The sequence below is a fragment of the Microcebus murinus genome, chromosome 2 (genome assembly GCF_040939455.1).
Source record: "Microcebus murinus isolate Inina chromosome 2, M.murinus_Inina_mat1.0, whole genome shotgun sequence".
Taxonomy (NCBI): Eukaryota; Metazoa; Chordata; class Mammalia; order Primates; family Cheirogaleidae; genus Microcebus; species Microcebus murinus.
The window spans coordinates 87,373,778-87,394,586 of record NC_134105.1 but is presented as its reverse complement, the minus strand read 5'-3'; the positions used below and the strand labels follow the sequence as shown (position 1 = coordinate 87,394,586).

General features: G+C 39.2%; 2 protein-coding genes across 2 annotated transcripts in view; both read left to right on the top strand.

Moving 5' to 3' along the window:
- LOC105864053 (mitochondrial adenyl nucleotide antiporter SLC25A24-like) overlaps positions 1 to 6,244 on the top strand; it is an 87,024-nt gene extending 80,780 nt beyond the window's left edge. The window contains exons 8-10 of the mRNA XM_012751704.3: positions 2,673 to 2,840; positions 4,434 to 4,584; positions 5,918 to 6,244. Of these exons, the coding sequence (XP_012607158.1) occupies positions 2,673 to 2,840; positions 4,434 to 4,584; positions 5,918 to 6,096 (498 nt within the window). The 3' untranslated portion in view covers positions 6,097 to 6,244. The remainder of the gene's footprint in view (positions 1 to 2,672; positions 2,841 to 4,433; positions 4,585 to 5,917) is intronic.
- A 9,436-nt stretch (positions 6,245 to 15,680) lies between these two features.
- The window catches only part of LOC105864043 (mitochondrial adenyl nucleotide antiporter SLC25A24), a 50,834-nt gene continuing 45,705 nt past the window's right edge, over positions 15,681 to 20,809 (top strand). Inside the window, exon 1 of the mRNA XM_075999924.1 lies at positions 15,681 to 16,024. Within this exon, the coding sequence (XP_075856039.1) occupies positions 15,842 to 16,024 (183 nt within the window). The 5' untranslated portion in view covers positions 15,681 to 15,841. The remainder of the gene's footprint in view (positions 16,025 to 20,809) is intronic.

The window sequence follows — 20,809 nt, the reverse complement described above, 5'->3', positions numbered from 1 at the left end:
TATAACTTTTTAAAAATGGATCTCAGATCAGCATTTTGTAAAATAAACAGCCTTATAGCTATAGGATTGTTGGCCTCAGTAGATTTTGTTGTCATTGTTTAGGACAAAGCCAGTATTGTAGATGGACTGAGAAGATAATCTTGTTGATTAATTGATGGAATCACTTATTCATTAATCAGGCAAATTTGTATTGCATACCTACTAAGCTTAAGGTATTTTTCTAGATGCTATGCAGGATTCAGAGATGAGTCAGTCCAGGATTTTAGTCATCTAGCTTATAGTCTAGAAGGGGAAATAAAATATGTACTTCAATAGTAATAATCTAAAATAAAAATTCTAGAAAAGAGATTGATATAAAGTGTCATGGAAATTCAGAGGGGGAGAAGTTATTTCAAGCTAGGGGTTTCATGACAGACATAAATGGAATATGTGGGCTTGGCTTAAAATGTTGACATGCAAGGATTATGAGGAAGGGCATTTTAGGTGGAAATAAATGGAGGTTTAAAAAAACTAGGTATTTAGTTTTGGACTGGGCAATAGCATAGCTGAAGGGTGGGAGCCAGATTAGAAAGACTCTTGAATACAGCTTAAGGAATTTAATTTTTATTCCTTAAAAAATAAGAAGCCATTAAAGACTTTGGAGCCTTAAATATGACCTTGGTGATTTTTTTTTTTTACAGTGGGAAACACTAGAGAGATGGGAAGACTAGATACAAGATATTGCTATCATTCAGGGAATTGATAATAAGGATTTGAAATATGATAGTGACTAGAGAAATTGACTCATGTTAGAGATATCTTGAGAACTGTCAACTTGAAAATTAGAAAGCAGGGGAAAGGGAAAGGAAGAAGGTGAAGTTCTGGGTTCTGTGCCTGAATGTTTAGGAGGGTTGCGCAGGTAGAGAATGGAGAAAGTGAACCAGACTCTGAGAGATGTTGAGTTTAGATTTGCATATATTTAGTTTCAGCCACAGCTCAAATTGGTGGGATGACCAAGTTATGATTTGCAGCAGGCAGTTACAGACGTGTTACAGAGACTTGAGATTTCAAGTCTTGGTATGTTACTTTATTTTTTTTTTTTTTTTTTTTTTTTTTTTTTTGAGACAGAGTCTCACTTTGTTGTCCAGGCTAGAGTGAGTGCCCTGGCGTCAGCCTAGCTCACAGCAACCTCAAACTCCTGGGCTCGAGCGATCCTACTGCCTCGGCCTCCCGAGTAGCTGGGACTACAGGCATGCGCCACCATGCCCGGCTAATTTTTTATATACATATCAGTTGGCCAATTAATTTCTTTCTATTTATAGTAGAGACGGGGTCTCGCTCTTGCTCAGGCTGGTTTTGAACTCCTGACCTTGAACAATACGCCCGCCTCGGCCTCCCAGAGAGCTAGGATTACAGGCGTGAGGTATGTTACTTTAGAGAGGTGTTAGTTGAATCCATGAGATTGCCTAAGAAAAAAGTAGTATTTAAAAAGAATGTTGAGAAGAAAACTTTTTTTTTTTTTTTTTTGAGACATAGTCTCACTTTGTTGCCCAGGCTAGAGTGAGTGCTGTGGGGTCAGCGTAGTTCACAGCAACCTCAAACTCCTGGGCTCAAGCAATTCTGCTGCCTCAGCCTCCCAAGTAGCTGGGACTGCAGGCATGTGCCACCATGCCTGGCTAATTTTTTCTATATATATTAGTTGGCCAATTAATTTCTTTCTATTTATAGTAGAGACAGGGTCTCGCTCTTGCTCAGGCTGGTTTCGAACTCCTGACCTCGAGCAATCTGCCCGCCTTGGCCTCCCAGAGTGCTAGGATTACAGGCATGAGCCACCGCGCCCGGCCAAGAAGAAAACTTTTGAGAAGACCTTAATTTAGGGAGTAAGAGGAGAAAAACATGCCAGTGAACCAGATAGAAGATTTACTTGGGTAAGAGGAGAGTGTACTGCCCAGGAGAGGGCAGAATTTTAAGAATGGGATCATCTGAAGTATCTGGTCCTGTAGAGAAGTCCATGAAACAAAAGGCTTACTATTCACTATTTAGAGGCAGCCCCATCGAGATATACAGTTTGCCCAATCAAGACAAAGTTTATACTTTTTTTGTCTTGGCTGTTTTTGAGAGAGCCAATTTTCCAAGCAAGTATAGAGAACCTTTAAATTTTTATTTTTTTTTTTGAGACAGAGTCTTACTCTGTTTTCTGGGCTAGAGAGAGTGCTGTGGCGTCAGCTTAGCTAACAGCAATCTTAAACTCCTGGGCTCAAGCAATCCTCCTGCCTCAGCCTCCCGAGTAGCTGGGACTACAGGCATGTGCCACCATGCCCGGCTAATCTTTTCTATATAGTTTTAGTTGGTCAATTAATTTCTTTCTATTTTTAGTAGAGATGGGGGTCTCACTCTTGCTCAGGCTGGTTTCGAACTCCTGACCTTGAGTGATCTACCCTCCTCAGCCTCCTAGAGTGCTAGGATTACAGGCGTGAGCCACCATTTTTTTCCTGTTTGAATAATTAAAAAAACTTCCGTGCTGTATCAGTTTGTTTAATTAAGAAACGATTATTGGGAAGTTACAATTATGTTTATGATTGCTTTCTTTTTTATTTTTATAATTATAAGCATTGTAAGATAATACAACTCACTGGGTTGCTATATAAGTTGAATGAATCTGACCAATATATATTATATTCTTTCACATTTAGGTACTGAAGACCAGACTAGCTGTAGGTAACACTGGAGAGTATTCAGGGATTATTGATTGTAGCAGGAAGCTTTTCAAACAAGAAGGTGTCAGAGCCTTTTTCAGAGGTTATGTCCCAAACTTCCTAGGCATTATACCTTATGCAGGCATAGATTTGGCTGTTTATGAGGTGAGTTTATTCTTATGATATTATGTGTTAGATTTGAAAATAGGGCACAACAGTTTTTTTAATTTTAAAAATATGGTTATAAATGACTTTTCATGAAATAACTTTTGACTGGGAAGCAAATTAAATGGTTTTATTTGGGTTTTCATTTTATGTATTAGACATCTGGTATTCTAATAATAATTTTTTGTTTTTTTGTGAATTAGCTTTGGTAATAATAATTATAAACCTAAATTCTGATAAAATAGTGGTTTTCAACCCTGGATGCATATCAGAATCACCTACATGTGGATGTCAGAAAAAAAAAAATGGAATTCTTAGGCCATATCCCAAGATATTCTGATTTAATTATCCCATGGAGAGGCCTAGGATTCAGGTTTTTTTTTAACTGCCCAGAAAAATCTGATGTACAGGTAAGATTAAGAAAACTGAGATACTATTGCACAGTTGTAAAACTTAGGATGGAAGGGAGGAGTAATTGGGGGTTTGGGAAGAGAGCAGCGTGGCGATAGGACAAAATCCTGGTAGTGTAGTGCTGCTCAGGCAGGATTCCAGGTTCCCTCTACTTTCAGCCATTCCTTTCATTTTTATGACCATATGTCTGTTTCAGAAAGACAATTGGTATATATAACAGTATATACCACTTGGTCATAAGAACCAGGTGAGAGTGTGTTAGATTAGAACAACTTAAGTTCATTCTAAATACAGGAAGGATAGGTAGGTTCAGGCCCAGTGGTATTAATATTTTTGGCAGGTAGTACCCTCATCATGTGAAAGATAGCTAATTTCATTTATCACTTAAAAATATACTTATATTTTTATAGATGATTAAAGCATTGAATATTATAGCATGCTTTTCTTTTTCTTTTTGATTTCTTGCTTCTATGATCTTATTAAAGTAAATTTGTTTCTACTGTTTATGTTGGGCTATCTCCATTCTTTGATTTCTACAGTTCAGTATCTTTTGCTTTCATACCAGAGTGCCATTATACATTGTCTTTATGGTTACATGACCGTAATAAGTGCACACTGAATAAAGACCTTTTGAAATTTAGTTTTTCAAAAGTATCAGGTTGCACATTTTGTAGTAATAATCCCAGTATGTAATGCTAAAGTTGCTATCCTTTAATAAACGAACAGGTCTAAAGGTAGTCAATAATATTTTAAACTCATTATTTCTAAATAATTTCTTCCAGCCACTTTTATTCAAGGAAAAGCAAAGATGGGAAAATAAGTCTGTCATAAAGGTTGAGAAAATGTGGTTTTGCTAACCTAGAGTGGATTGTGTAGTCGTCTTCTCTACAATATTCTGTTAATCCCTGTGAGAATCTCCAGATTTTTGCTCACGTCTTTGAATATTATTACAAACCAAAAAAACAAGCAGAGCAAAACAAAACAAACAAAAATTGAGATAAACAAAACATACCCAGAGGCAGAAACATAGGTGAACTGAGGTTTTATGAATATGTTCATTTGAAAACATCTGTGTACTCTGTCCCTGATAGGGTAGCAGGGATAGCCCCTCTGTACTAAAGCTTTAGTCCACTTAGAATTGCATAGTAGTTAAAGGATATTTACTATTCTCTTATCTGACAGCTTTTGAAGAATTATTGGCTGGAACATTATTCAAAAAACTCTGTAAATCCTGGGATAATGATTTTGCTGGGATGTAGTACATTGTCTCACACTTGTGGTCAGTTAGCCAGCTTCCCTTTGAACCTTCTAAGAACTCGCATGCAGGCTAAAGGTGAGTTTTGTTTTTTATTTTTAATGAATTAATAATAATTAAGTTTAAAAGTATGTTTTAAATGAGTATAAATTAATTATTCAAACCAGAAACACTGTAGAATTGATAAATTGAAAGGTAAGTCTCTGATTTTTCAAACAAGATTCTTTAATTTATTATTTTATCTGCTAGAGCTTTTTGTGAATTTTAGATTTTATTTCTTCCCAAAATTCTGTTTGAAATTCTCTACATTTTTTTCAGGTACTGATGATCTCTTTAGGGAGTTTATAATTAGGAAGTACCATATGGAAAAATAGAAAAGGTTTTGCTTTCTTCAAATTGAATCAACAGTTACTGCATACGAACATGTAATTTTCCTCTAGCTCTGCTATCATTGTCATATTCTGCATCAGAAACTTGATACATTTGTGGAATTGAACTCTATTGTTTGTATTCCAATCCACTTAGGGAAGAGACATTAAGCAGAAAGGAAGGTTTCTGTTTTATTCCTTTCAGAGTGAAGTGTTAGGAATTTAGATTTTAAGAAATTATTTTTATCACTTTTCAAGAGGAAAAACCCCCCACATAATCCAATTGTTATCTACTGTAGGAAACTAAGGGTCATGTGGTAAGTAATATTCTTTTCTATCCCTTTTCTTCTTTTCTTTTTAATTACATTTTTTATTTAATTTTTTTTTTCTGTATATATTAGTTGGCCAATTAATTTCTTTCTATTTATAGTAGAGACGGGGTCTCGCTCTTGCTCAGGCTGGTTTTGAACTCCTGACCTCGAGCAATCCGCCCGCCTCGGCCTCCCAGAGTGCTAGGATTACAGGCGTGAGCCACCGCGCCCGGCCTACATTTTTTATTTAATTTTTATTGTAATCCAGATGGAGGATCTCTCTCTCTATCCATCCCGTTACCCATCAGTTCCTCTCTGAAGCTGTTAATATCTGTGTCAAACCCAATTCCAAATGCTCCTTTGAGGTCCCTCATGAATGAATTTTAAGCATTGTTCAATAGAACTTTCTGTGATAATGGAACTATTTCATATCTGTGTTGTCCAGTACAATAGCCACTATTCACAAGTGACTATCAGGTACTTGAAACATTGTTAGTGCAACTGAGGAAATGAATTTTTAGTTTTATGTAATTTTAAGTAATTTAAATTTAAATAGCCACAGGTGTCTAGAAGCTACCATATAGAACAGCATAGCATTATAGGTAGATATTGTAGGTAAGGAGAGAGGTTACTCTGAAGTAATTTAAATCTCTATAAATTCTCATTTATCATTGGATTATCTTAATATATAAAGATTAAATACTGAATTATACTACTTTTTCCAATTTATAGCCCCGATGGAAGAAGGAAAAACAGTTTCTATGATTCGGCTCATTCAAGAAATATATAGCAAGGAAGGAAAAAGAGGATTTTTCAGGGGTATCACCCCAAATGTCATAAAGTTGCTTCCTGCAGTAGGCATCAGCTGCGTGGCTTATGAAAAAGTGAAGCTCCTTATGGGATTAACCTAGAAGTGAAATATCAAATTGCTGTCATTGCCATAATCACTTAATTATAAGTTAATACCTGGGTTATAAAGAGATCTTATCTTTTCCTAAAAGGAAAGAAGTATCAAATAATTGTTCAGATATTTTCTTTTTATCTATTACAATATATATATTAAATAATAATTTTGGTACCATTCTTTAATAATTTAAAATTCATAATATCCACAGAATTCTATTTATATTTCCTGCTACTCTCCCTTGAATCCTTACTTGAAATTTGTTTTTGATTGGATTTGAATATACCATACAATAACATTATAAAACATTTGGTCAGTTATAGGAATTTATGTTAACCATTTTGTATTTAAAAAAATTTTTTTTAAAGCTGAGCTTGAAAATGTTTTATATACCAAAAGAAAAATCAGTGCATTTAAAATTGATGTTATAGTATGTAATTGGAGTCTCTTTTTCTCTTCCTAAGCACAAAGGAAAATTGGTTTCATAATTCCTTCTATCACATTGTGGATGGAATAATAAGATTTTATTACATCTCAGGGCACTTTTATTTGTAAATATAAACACTGTTGGTTCATTTTAGATCTTGATATTTTCAGCTTGTATGAGGAAGTTGGCATTGAGAACAAATCAACATTGGACAAATTTTCTTTTATCTTCTGGTCGAAAACATTTCAGAGAAATAATTTTTAAAATTAAATCCATTATTTCATACTTGTTGAAACTATTCTTATTTCAATTTAAGAGATGGTTGAGTCAACCCTTTGATATCCTAAATACTACTTTTCTGAAAAAATAAATATATTCTCTGTGGGAATTAAATAAAAGTGTGGTGAGACAGTGGTAATGCACTTGTTGGCCACAAATAGACCTCAAATGAAGGACTGCCTAGCTAAACTAACTGAAGTCTGGGTTTGATCCTTACCCCTGCTGGTCCAAATATTTCACTGTATTAATTTCCTAAAAATTATCAGTCTTTTGGTGCTAGATTAACAAAAATAACTAACAAGACAGAGATATAGATCACAATGCAAAATCATTAAATCATGGTAGAGCTTAATACTTTCCATTAACTGAAATACTTTCATCCCTTCTCCCAAAGTACATTGTTTCCTAGTATCAGGGCACATGGGAAACCAAATAGGTAGTAAGAAGATTGATGTAAAATTCGAATAAAGGGAAGAGGATATTTTTGAGAAATGTTGTACTCAGGCCCATCCCAATTAAGATGGGAAGAGTTGAGAACCTTGTATACATGTAGACTTTTTAAAAGCATTCTAAGTGATGAAACAGCTTGAGTAGTAACATGAAAATGGGGACGTTCATGGAACATTGGAGAAATTGGAAGTATCTTGGTCATTTTTAAACATACAGAGTATAGGAAGATATAGTGAGATATGAGGCTACTGCTGGAGGTTGGTGACAGGGGTTTTGTGGGTTTAATTTTTAAATTTTTTTTATTTCGGCATATTATCGGGGTACAAATGTTTAGGTTATGTATATTGCCCTTACCCCACCCTGTCAAAGCTTCAAGTGTGTCCATCCTCCAGACAGTACGCATCACACTCATTATGTATGTATATACCCATCCCCATCCCCTCCTTGCCCCTCCCATCTGACCGACACCTGATTAATATTATTCCTATACGTGCACTTAGGTGTTGATCAGTTAAAACCAGTTTGATTGTGAGTACATGTGGTGTTTATTTTTTAATTCTTGGGATACTTCACTTAGTAGAATGGGTTCCAGCTCTATGCAGGATAATACAAGAGGTGCTATATCACCATTGTTTTTTGTGGCTGAGTAGCACTCCGTGGTATACATATACCACATTTTATTAATCCATTCATGTATTGATGGGCACTTGGGTTGTTTCCACATCTTTGCAATTGTGAATTGTGCTGCTATAAACATTTGAGTGCAGATGTCTTTTTTATAGAATGTCTTTTGTTCTTTTGAGTAGATGCCCAGAAGGGATTGCTGTCTCTCTTTGCTGACGATATGATCTTATACCCTAGAAAACCCCAAAGATTTTGCCATGAGACTATTAGAATTGATAAACAAATTCAGCAAAGTCTCAGGTTACAAAATCAATGTACAGAAATCAATAGCATTCCTATATGCCAACAACAGTCAAACTGAGAACCAAATCAAAGACTCAATACCCTTCAAAATAGCAACAAAGAAAATAAAATGCCTAGGAATATATTTAACTGAGGAGGTAAAAGACCTCTACCGGGAGAACTGTGAAACACTGAGGAAGGAAATAGCAGAGGATGTAAACAGATGGAAATCCATACCATGCTCGTGGGTCAGCAGACTCAACATCGTTAAAATGTCTATACTACCCAAAGTGATCTACAGATTCAATGCAATACCTATTAAAATACCAACATCATTTTTCAAAAATATAGAAAAAATAATTTTTCGCTTCGTATGGAACCAGAGAAGACCCCTAATAGCAAAAGCAATCTTAGACAAAAAGAACAAATCAGGAAGCATCAATTTACCAGACTTCAAACTACACTACAAGGCTATAGTAACTAAAACATCATGGTATTGGCACAAGATGAGAGACATAGACCAATGGATCAGACTGAAAACCCAGGTATAAAAGCATCCTCATATAGCCATCTCATCTTTGACAAAGCAGACAAAAACATACACTGGGGAAAAGAATGCTTATTCAATAAATGGTGCTGGGAAAACTAGATAGCCACATGTAGAAGACTGAAACAAGACCCACAGCTTTCACCTCTCATAAAAATCAACTCACGCTAGGTAAGAGACTTGAACCTTAGGTGTGAAACTATTAGAATTCTAGAAGAAATGTTGGAAAAACTCATCTAGACATTGGCTTAGGCAAAGAATTTATGAAGAAGACTTCAAGGGCAATCACAGCAACAACAAAAATAAATAAATGAGACCTGATCAAATTAAAAGGTTCTGCACAGCCAAAGAAAATATCACGAGAGCAAACAGACAACTTACAGAATGGGAGAAAATATTCACATGTTACACATCTGATAAAGGGCTGAAAGCTAGAATCTATTTAGAACTCAGAAAAGTCGGCAAGAAAAAATCAAACAACCCTATCAAAAAGTGGACAAAGGACATACATGAACAGAAACTTTTCAAAAGAAGATAGACTAATGGCCAACAAACATGAAAAAATGCTCAACATCTCTAATCATCAGGGAAATGCAAATCAAAACCACAGTGAGATAGCACTTATCCCCAGTGAGAATGATCTTTATCAAAAAGTCCCCAAACAGTAAATGCTGGAGTAGATGCAGAGAGACAGGAACACTCCTACACTACTGGTGTGACTGCAAACTAGTACAGCCTCTGTGGAAAGTAATATTGAGATACCTCAAGGAGATACAAGTAGATCTACCATTTGATACAGCAATCCCATTACTCAGCATCTACCCAAAAAAACAAAAGACACTCTACAAAAAAGACACCTGCACTCGAATGTTTATAGCAGCACAATTCACAATTGCAAAGTTGTAGAAACAACTCAAGTACCCATCAATACATGAGTGGATTAATAAAATGTGGTATATGTATACCACGGAGTGCTACTCAGCCACAAAAAACAATGATGATAAAGCAACTCTTGTATTTTCCTGGATAGAGCTGGAACCCATTCTACTAAGTGAAGTGTCCCAAGAATGGAAAAAACATATGTACTCACCAGCAAATTGGTTTTAACTGATTAACACTTCTGATACATACACATACATACATACACTTCCAGCACATACAGGAAGAATATACATCCCCTGTTGGGCAGATGGGAGGGGCGAAGGCTGGGACGGCTATATACATACATAATGAATGTGAGGTGCACTGTGTATATAGGATGGACATGCTTGAAGCTCTGACTCGGGGGGGGGGCAAGGGCAATATACATAACCTAAACATTTGTACCCCCATAATATGCTGAAATAAAAAAAAAAAGAAAACTGCAAGCCTCATGTAAGAGTCGTATCATTTTTAATTTTTTTTTTATTTCAGGACATTAAGAGAGTACAAACATTTGGTTACATTTTATATCTTTGCTTCTCCCTAGCAAGGGTTAGAGGTATGCCCCTCCCTTTACAATACTCACCGTGACCCTCAGTTGTGAGTCTACCCTGCCAACCCCCTAATCCCTGAAGAACACTACCACCATGTGAGTGAGCACCAGTGTTAATCAGTCAGTACCAATTTGATGGCAAGTACATGTGAAACCCATTCTTCCGATCTTGTGTCACCTCACTTCAGATAATGGGCTCAAGCTCAATCCAGGAAAATATAAGCGGTGCTACATCACTGTCATTTCTTTCTTTTTTTTTTTTAGTTTTTATTTTATTTATTTATTTATTTCAGCATATTACGGGGGCACAAATTTTAAGGTTTGAAGTAATGCCCTTGCCCCTCCTCCCCCCACAAGTCTGAGCTTCAAGCGTGACCATCCCCCAGACAGTGCACATCTCATTCATGTATGTATATACCCTCCCTCCTCCCACTGGCCCAATACCCAATTAATGTAGTTCCTATGTGTCCACTTAGGTGCTGCTTAGTTAATACCCGTTTGCTGGTGAGTATCTGTGGTGCTTGTTTTTCCATGCTTGGGATACCTCGCTTAGTAGTATGGGTTCCAACTCTATCCAGGAAAATACAAGATGTGCTATATCACCGTTGTTTCTTAGAGCTGAATAGTACTCCATGGTATACATATACCACATTTTATTAATCAACTCATGAATTGATGAGCACTTGGGTTGTTTCCACAGCTTTGCAATTATGAATTGTGTTGCTGTAAACATTCGAGTGCAGGTGTCTTTTTTGTAGAGTGTCATTGGATCTTTTGGGTAGATGCCCAGTAATGGGATTACTGGATCAAATGGTAGATCCACTTATATCGCTTTAAGGTATCTCCATATTGCTTTCCACAGAGGGTTGAACTAGTTTGCAATCCCACCAGCAGTGTAGGAGTGTTCCTGTCTCTCCACATTCATGCCAACATCTATTGTTTTGGGACGTTTTGATAAAGGCCATTCTTACTGGAAATAAGTGATATCTCACTGTAATTTTGATTTGTGTTTTCCTGATGATTAGAGATGTTGAGCATTTTTTCATATGTTTGTTAGCCATTATTCTTTCCATCTGTTTACATCCTCTGCTATTTCCTTCCTCAGTGTTTCATAGTTCTCCCTGTAGAGGTCTTTTACCTTCTTGGTTAAGTGTATTCCTAGGTACTTTATCTTTGTTGCTATTGTGAAGGGTCTTTTTTAGAAAAGTTTCTGTTCATATCCTTTGCCCACTCTTTGATACAGTTGTTTGATTTTTCTCTTGCTGATTTTCGTGAGTTCTAAGTAGATTCTAGTTATCAGCCCCTTATCGGATGCGTAGGATGCAAAAATTTTCTCCCATTCCGTAGGTTGTCTGTTTACTTTCATGACTATTTCTTTGGCTGTGCGGAAGCTTTGTAGTTTGATCATGTCCCATTTATTTATGTTTGTTGCTGCTGTGATTGCCTTTGGGATCTTCTTCATAAATTGTTTGCCTAGGTTGATGTCTAGGAGAGTGTTTCCAACATTTTCCTCTAGAATTCTAATAGTTTCATACCTGAAGTTTAAGTCTGTTATCCAGCATGAGTTGATTGTTGTGAGAGGTGAAAGGTGTGGATCCTGCTTCAGCCTTCTACAAGTGGCTATCCAGTTTTCCCAGCACCATTGATTGACAAGGGATTCATTTCCCCAGTGTATGTTTTTGTCTGCTTTGTCAAAGATTAGATGGCTATATGAGGATGGTTTTATATCAGGATTCTCATATCTGTTCCACTGGTCAATATTCCTATTTTTGTGCCAGTACCAGATTGATTTAATTACTACAGCTTTGTAGTATAGTTTGATATCTGGCATATTAATACCTCCCATTTTGTTTTTATTGCCTAGAATTGCTTTTGATATGCGGGGTCTTTTCTGGTTCCAAACGAAGTGTAAAATTATTTTTTCCATCTCTGTGAAGAATGCTGATGGGATTTTAATAGGTATTGCATTGAATCTGTAGATCACTTTGGGTAGTATAGACATTTTAACGATGTTGAGTCTGCCGACCCACGAACATGGTATGGCTTTCCATCTGTTTACATCCTCTGCTATTTCCTTCCTCAGTGTTTCATAGTTCTCCCTGTAGAGGTCTTTTACCTCGTTGGTTAAGTGTATTCCTAGGTACTTTATCTTTGTTGCTATTGTGAAGGATATTGAGTCTTTGATTTGGTTCTCAATTTGATTGTTGTTGGTGTATTCCCGTGATAGTGATGGCTTTTACACTGGACCAATCAAATTCTCTTACATAGCCTACTTTGTGATGATTCAAATTTAAAAGAGCAGTGAGCAGGATTTTGCGATAGAATCAGTCCTTTGAAGAGGCTGATACTTTGGTCTTATTAGCACAACACAATAACTAAGTGGTTCAGTGGATAAAAAGGGTAAACATGTTTACCAGCTGAAACTGCAGGAATCTATAGTGATTATTCAAGGAATTCAAAGTAGGTGCTGAAAGAGGTCCTAAGGACCAAAATCAATGAAGTTGATGAAGTCTGAAGGTTGTTCTGGTGGAAAATGGTAGTACTTGAAAGGCTAGAGGCAAAATAGAAACAGCTGAATTGGGTTGAACCCTAGACTTTTATTCTGACCACAGAAATGAATTAGGTTGAGGATTGTGAGTTCCAGTTCTACTCCTGACCTCTGTAGGAACTACTGTTTTTTGGGCATTACCAATAGAAGCAGGCAGGGATGCGTTCTCTCCTGCAGATGTGTAAATATCTGTATATAGTTTTCTTCTCTTATGTGGGGAGTTGCTAGTGTTAATTATGCCTTTTATCTGGAAGGTGTTTCTCAATCTATAGCAGACATATTTTTGTAAAATATGGTAAAAATGAATTACTAGAAAATTGAAATTAAAAAATCAAGGCCTGAGTTTTTATTATTAGATTCAACAAACATAAAATTGCCTTATCAAATTGCTGTAAAGTTTTCTAAATCCTTCCTCTCAATCTCTGATTTATCTTGCAGCAGACAGGTAACAGCTTGCAGACTGGCATCAGAGTGCAAACCACACCTCGAGTAGTATGGCTTTACACTAGCAGTGCTTCTCAAACTTTAATGTAGGAAACATGCACCCAGGGCTGTGGTTTAAATGCAGTTCTTATTTAGTAGGCTTGGGCAGACATGAAATTCTATATTTCTGACAAGCACTCAAGTGACGCCGCTGCTGCTGTTCTGTGGCCCACACTTGATAGCAAGGCTTTAAGTTTAAATACTTTGTAAACTACTTTATTTGATTTTCACAGTGATCTTTTGAGGTAAGAATTCTTCCAGTTTACTCATGTTTAAGGCAGATTTTAAAGTCAGATTTATTGAGATACTTTACATAGAGTAAAATTAACCCTTTTTAGTGTGCAGTTCTGTCATTTTTGACAAACACAGTTGTGTAACCATCACTACCATAATTATTTAATAAGCTATAGGACAGTTTCATCACCCACAAAAGCTTCCTTATACTCTTGTAGTCAACTCCCTTCCCCCAACTTCCAGCTATGCCAACTAATCATCTCATTTCTGTCCCTCTAGTTTTGCCTTTTCCAGAATGTCATATAATACATTGTTGCAGGTATCAGTAGTCCATTCCTTTTTATTGCTGAGTAGTATCTCATATGAATGCAACATAGGTTGTTTACCAATTCACCTATTAAAGAACATTTTGGAGGTTTCTAGGTTTGGCAAGTATGAATAAAACTTCTATAAATACTCATGTAAAAGTTTTTGTGTGAAGATTGGCTGGCCATGGTTGCTCACGCCTGTAATGTTAGCACTCTGGGAGGCTGAGGTGAGAGGAATGCGTGAAGCCAGGAGTTCAAGACCAGCCTGAGTAAAAGCAAGACCTCTACAGGCACGCGTCACCATGCTCACCTGATTAGCTGGGCATGGTGACCCGTGCCTGTAGTCTCAGCTACTTAGGAGGCTGAGGAAGAGGATCACTTGAGCCCAGGAGTTTGGGGTTGTGGTGAGCTGTGATGATGCCACACACTCCAGCCCAGGTGACAGAGCAAGACTGTGTCTCAAAAAAAAAAAGAATTTTTGTGTTAAAAAAAAAAAGAAAAAGTTTTTGTGTTAAGTTTTCTCAACAAAAATGCTGACAGATAATTCTTCTAATTATTACCCCTCACCCCCGCAAAAAATTAGAGGAAAACAAAAGCATGTTAAGTGTGGTGTGACTTTCAGGCAGCCTCCCTTCAAAAGTACAGAGTATCCACAGTGGGGGTTAAAGGAGGTTTAAAAGGACAGAGAAAATTTGATGAAATTCGAAAGCTGTTCCAAAGGATAATTCTTCAGACTGGAAGTTGGAAGTTATATATAACATAAATTAGTTTCAAGATGATTTTACTAAACAGGCAGTCTTTAACTTACAAACTCTAGATTCATATGTCTTAAGCGTACAAAATGGTATGAAAGGAGGTAAATTCAGGGTCTGACTTCCTGGCTTTTGTTGGAACAACCGGTTTTTGTTCAGTGATTCAGAAGATGTGGGGAGATCCTAATCTGCAAGCAGAGGCGTCTTCTCTCCTGCAGATAACAAGAGTACAATCATTCCTATAAAGTAGCTGTGAATGAACAGAGAATTATTACTATTACTGACACCTCTGTTATGGGGGCTTTAGAGAATTAAGACCGTTAACATACAGTGTGCAATCTTTTCCTGAGGCAGATATTCATACTCGCATTTTATTGATGAGAGGCTACGCTACATCCCCAAGTTTGCACAGCTGAAGGGTTAGCACTCTGTGTTTTCTCTGCAAGTGCAATGTTCCTTTCCTTTATCCTATGTTATGCAGTAAGAAGTTCTGTCTCACCTGAGTAATAAATCCCAAACTTCAGAACTGCACCTTGAGCGCGAGGGCCCGAGGTTTTTCTGATAAGTACTGCTGGCAGACTTCATCACCCTTTTATCACGGGCAGATCATGCTAACTAAGCTCCTTACTCAAGTAGTCCCCGTTTTTTACTATGCGTGTCCCGCTGGCCGGATGTTGATCTTTTCTGCAAAAAAACTATTGGGCTTCTCCTTTTTTATTATTATTATTATCATTGCACCAACAGGTGCTTTCGGATTTAACTCCTCCACTTCTTAAAGCAGAATTCCCATCCCAGGTGATCAACCACCCAACTCTCATTTTCTGTGAATGGAAAACTGGCCCAGGGATGGGTAGTGTCTGTGGAGTTACACGAAAAAGTTAGAGATCCGCGTGCGACAAGCCTGCGGGCCCAGTTTCTACGCGGAGAGCACCGCGTTGGGTCGCTCTCCTAGGCTCCAAGCGGGAGGAGCTCTGCGTCGAGCACCCGCCTCCCCCTCGCCCGCGCCGAGCCACGGATGCGCGGACGCCGAAGCCCAGCGCCCCGTGCGGGCCTCCTCCCCGCAGTCGCAGCCCTGGCCGCCGGACTCGGGCGCCCGCGGGGCTCCTTCGCCGGGCTCCGCGCTCGCCCTCCCGAGACCCGCCCGGCCGCTCTCCCACTTCCTCCCGCCGAGGCCAGCGGGGCGAACTCCTCCCCAGCGGCGGCCACACCCTGCGCGCCGCGCGGCCTCGCCCCCGACGGCGGCCCGCTCGCCCCTCCCAGCCAGGCCGCGCGGGTCCGGGTCGCGCCCCGCAGCCCTCGGCCTCCCTGCGAGCCCTCGGCCGCGCCGGCCCGCGCCCCGGCACCATGCTGCGCTGGCTGCGGGGCTTCGTGCTGCCCGCGGCGGCCTGCCAGGACGCGGAGCCGCCGACGCGCTACGAGACCCTCTTCCAGGCGCTGGACTGCAACGGGGACGGCGTGGTGGACGTGGGCGAGCTGCAGGAGGGGCTCCGCAACCTGGGCATCCCGCTGGGCCAGGACGCCGAGGAGGTGGGTGGCGGCCGGGCGCCGCGGAGCGCGGGGGTGCGGGCGCTCTGGGGACGCTGGCAGGACCGAGGAGGGCGCGGCCGGGCTCAGCCGAGGAAGGCGGAACCGGGCCCGGCCTGGTGGGTTCGGGAACTCGGGGATGGGGCGCTGCCAGTTACCCGGTAACACTAGCGGGTCAGTATCCGAAAGGCTACTGGTATTTTTCCAGATAAAATTAGCGCGGTGAACACTCTGGTCCACGGGCACTGTTAACTTTTAAAATCCTGTCCCACAACACTTTTGTTCTGGATCCATCCCAGCTTCTTTACCTTTTTTTTTTTTTTGTACCTTTTGCAAACATTTAATCTCTTTTTTTTTCTTTTTGTTCTGATTTTTTTTTATTTTTGAGCTCTCAGACTTCAGTGGGCCCCAAGTTCTGTAAAAAGGCTCATATTTTGTATCTCTTTGAAGCTGCGTTGTGTTCACCGGCGAGTGTAGTCTACTGTTTCAAAACTGTTTGAAAACCGATCGCGTTTCCCTCGACTTCCTGTTGAGGAGGAATGGCGACGTTGCATTGTTCAAGACATTCCTTAAGTCAGTGCCCTAAGTGCATAAATTGATCTTAAGGGTTGACCCCTCCCTGAGCAATTTCACCTTCTCTGAGTCATTTTGATTGTGTCTCTGAAGTTCAAAACTTAGCAGGGTGGAGATGTTTGGAATTTCTCCAACCCCGTTGGAGGGTTAAGAGGACACTAGTGGCATTCCCTGTCCAGAGGGAAAGTGATTGGGTTACTGTGAGGGCCAACAACTGTTATGTAGTTGTAATTTAAACTACTCTTTGAACGTCTTTAGTAGCTATGGGCTCTTCAGTTTACTATTTCTTCTGGAGTCAGATTAAGTTAAGACACTTTTTTGGAAACTGCCCGTTTTTGCCCAAGGTTCATACTATTCACTTATGATTTTATAAAACTTCTGACTGGGCGGGGCGCGGTCGCTCACGCCTGTAATCCTAGCTCTCTGGGAGGCCGGGGCGGGCAGATTGCTGGAGGTCAGGAGTTCAAAACCAGCCTGAGCAAGAGCGAGACCCCGTCTCTACTATAAACAGAAAGAAATTAATTGGCCAACTAATATATATAGAAAAAATTAGCCAGGCATGGTGGCGCATGCCTGTAGTCCCAGCTACTTGGGAGGCTGAGGCAGCAGGATCGCTTGAGCCCAGGAGTTTGAGGTTGCTGTAAGTTAGGCTGACGCCTTGGCAGTCACTCTAGCCTGGGCAACAAAGTGAGACTCTTGTCTCAAAAAAAAAAAAAACAAAAACAAAACCTTCTGACTGATTTGTAGGTAGATTTGCTATTTCATTCCTGATATCTATCTTATTCTCCTCTTAAATCTTGCCAAAGGTTTATTCATGTTATTCACACTTTGAGAGAACCAACTTTGGTACTTTTTGCTGATTGTCTCAGAAATGGGCTAGTTCAGGTTTGTCATCCTGTCGGTTCATTGGCTGGAAGCAGCACAGGGGAGTGATGGCCTTGTAGCTCCCTGCAGCGGATCAGGAGGTGCCACCAACTAGAGGATGTCAGTCAAGTGTGCTGCCCACAGCAGGAGCCTTCGAAGGAAGATCTGAGTGGTATAACTCCATGATGCGTACCATAGATCAAAGTTGTTTGGAGTCCTCAAGAAGTGTTGAGATTGTAAAGGAATCCTAAAAACAAACAGTTTGAGAATTGCTGCTCTACATCACTTTTTAATGACTGTGTCATATTCCGTTGTATGTTTTTATCATAGTATATGTTACCAGTTCTCTATTAATCATTTAGTTTATTGATAGTTTAAAAGTGATTATAAGTTAAATTGCAGTGGAAGTCCTTTGTATTAATTTTTTCATTTTGTTCCAGTTATCTTCATAGGATAAATTGTGAGTAGTAGAAATTGCTGAGTTTGAGGGTAAACACATTTTAAATTGGAATATGTATTGCCTTTCAGAAACTTTGCACTCATTTGCTTTCTTTGTTGATTGACACTGCCTCACCCATTCAGGATATCAGTCTTTATAAACTTTCACATTCTGAACGTGCAGTTCCTTTCAGTTTCTGTCTTAGTCCATTTAATGTTGCTATAATGGAATACCTGAGGCTGGGTAATCTATAAAGAAAAGAGGTTTATTTATCTCATGGTTTTGCAGGCTGGGAAGTTAAAGGAGCGTGGTGCCAGCAGCCACTGGGCTTCTGGTGAAGGGCTTTCCTGCTGCATCACAACATGGTGGAAGGTCAGAGGGGAAGCAGACATATGCAAAGGCAAAACCTAAGGGTTGTCCCGGCTTTATGACAACTCATTCTTTCCATTCAAGAGAGGGCGAGAGCAAGAGCAGGAGAGCAAGAGTGAGAGGGAGAGAGAGCACTCACTCAGTACTGGGAGAATGGTACCAGGCCATTCATGAGGGATCCACCCCCATGACCCAAATACTTCCCTCTAGGCCCTACCTCCCAACACCACCACATCAGGGGTCAAATTTCAACGTGAGTTTTGGTGGGAACAGACAAACCATATTTAAACCATAGTAGTTTCTCTGCCTTTTTAATTCTATTCAGGAACTCCAAAGGATTGGATTATGCCAGCCCATGTTGGTGAGGCTGCATCTTCTTTACTCAGTCTACTAATTCAAATGCTAATCTCTTCTAGAGGCAGCCTCATGGACACACCCAGAAATCATGTTTTACTAGCTATCTGGGCATCCCTTAGTCCAGTCAAGTTGATACACAAAATTAACCGTCACATCTGGGGTGGAATTAGGATCACACAGTCAACCTTTATGGGAGAAAATTTCCGAGCATAGGTCAGGGGTCTCTGTAATGTCAAGTTCTGAGGAGTTTGTCTATTTGAGTACCTAGCAATGACAATTGTGGAGTGACAATAGTTTGCCTCTAAGACAAATACTGAACTTGTTGTGAAATCTCTATAAATTTTCATCTGATTTAGGCTGTCCATGTTTCCAAACTTGTGTGATAAATTCAACATTTAGAAGACAGTACATTTTTAAGTTTCTTTAGATCTTAAATGGAAAGAATATAGAAATAAGAGTAGAATGTAGAAAATAGGCATAAGGAAAGCAATAGGTAAGCGTTGCTAAGTTCCAAAACCATCCAGGGAAAAGAAAAGACTTCAAAGTAAGTGTTGAGACAAAATTAAGAACCAGTTGGAAGTGAAATCACTGCAGTTTTTTTCTGATATGACTCCTCTTTTCTATATGTTCCAACTCTCTCCTCATTATGAAATTACTGGCTTGGAAGAGAGAAAATTCACATTAAGTTTTCCTAGGACTCAGGAATATAAGAATATGAACTAAGTAGAATGTAGTATGAGGAACAGGCAGATACAATTTAACCATTACTAATTTTCCTGTAATTGTCTAGTAATTCTGTCTCCTTTTAAGAGTCTTCCTTCATTTCCATCTCCTTCCCCTCACCCATCTCCTCCCTTTCCAGCTCCTGTTTGTTTTTCATCAGAGGTCTCCTTAGAACATTCTAAAAGACAGTCCCAGTATTTGGGTGTCATATGAGGTGCTCTGATGAAAAAAAAAATCACATTTCAAGACATTAAAGAGTGAAGGAGATAATTTAAGTTTACTAAAATGGAAATCATAGGGAAAATAAAATGACGGTGAAGAGTCAGCAGTTTTAGCTCAAGTGTGTTTACTTTGGTTCAATTTAGGCTTGGAAGACTTTGGAACACTGTAGGCCCACTCCTGCACCCCATCTGGATTTAGAAATAAGGCAATAAAATTTCTTAGGAGAGATTTAGAATCATAGGAGGTATAGGACTTTTGAAGCTGAGAAAATTACTTTATGGATTGAATATTGGTGTCTCCTCCCAATTCATATATTGAAATCTTAACCCCCAGTGTGATGGTATTAGGAGGTGGGACCTTTAGTGAGTGATCGGGTCCTGAGAGGGGAGCCCTCATGAATGGGGTTAGTGCCCCTATAAAAGAAGCCTAGAAGAATTTCCTTGCCACTTCTGCCATGTGAGGACACAGTGAGAAGGTAGCAGTCTGTGAACCAGAAAGAAGTCCTCACCAGACGCTGAATCTGTTGGCACCTTGATCCAGGATTTCCAGCTTCTAGAATTGTTGAGAAATAAATATTTATTGTTTAAGGCAATTATGTTTGCCCTGTGGATGTTTGACCCAGTAGACTGGGAGATCCATGAGTAGAAGGACTGTTGAATTCATTTTGGATAATTGGTATTTTGTGCTGAAAAATAAAAAACAACTGTTGGTTGAGTTCTGTCTTTTTAAGATTTAGTGAAACTCTTCCTATTAGCCATGTGAACTTTGGGAGTCATTATTTTAAGCTTCCATTTACTCATTGATCGGTTGTATTTTGAACACATATCATATACCAGGCATTGCATCCTGGTTTCCACATCTGCGTTATCAGAGGCCTGATCCGGAGGCTGTCTGTGGACTAGTCTTGTCCAAAATGTTATCTCTGTAAAGTTCAGTTGGGCTTTTTAATGCTTAAAAAAAAATGGTGTGTTTTTCCTTTTAAAGCTAAATGTTCTTTATGTTTGATTAAAGCTACTCTTTTGTATTTGGATTTGCAAATGTGACTTGTATTTGCTTATTTGATATAAACTGGCCTTTCATAAGAAATTCTGGATTATGCCATAAACAAGTTCAATCCCTTGAAACACATTTCTTCCTTATATAAACAAAATTTTATGCAAATCTGTCTTTTGTTTTTGGTAAGAGGTGTTGTGAGCCATATAAAGGCTCTGTATACCTAGTGATGGCTGATGAGTGCTCAC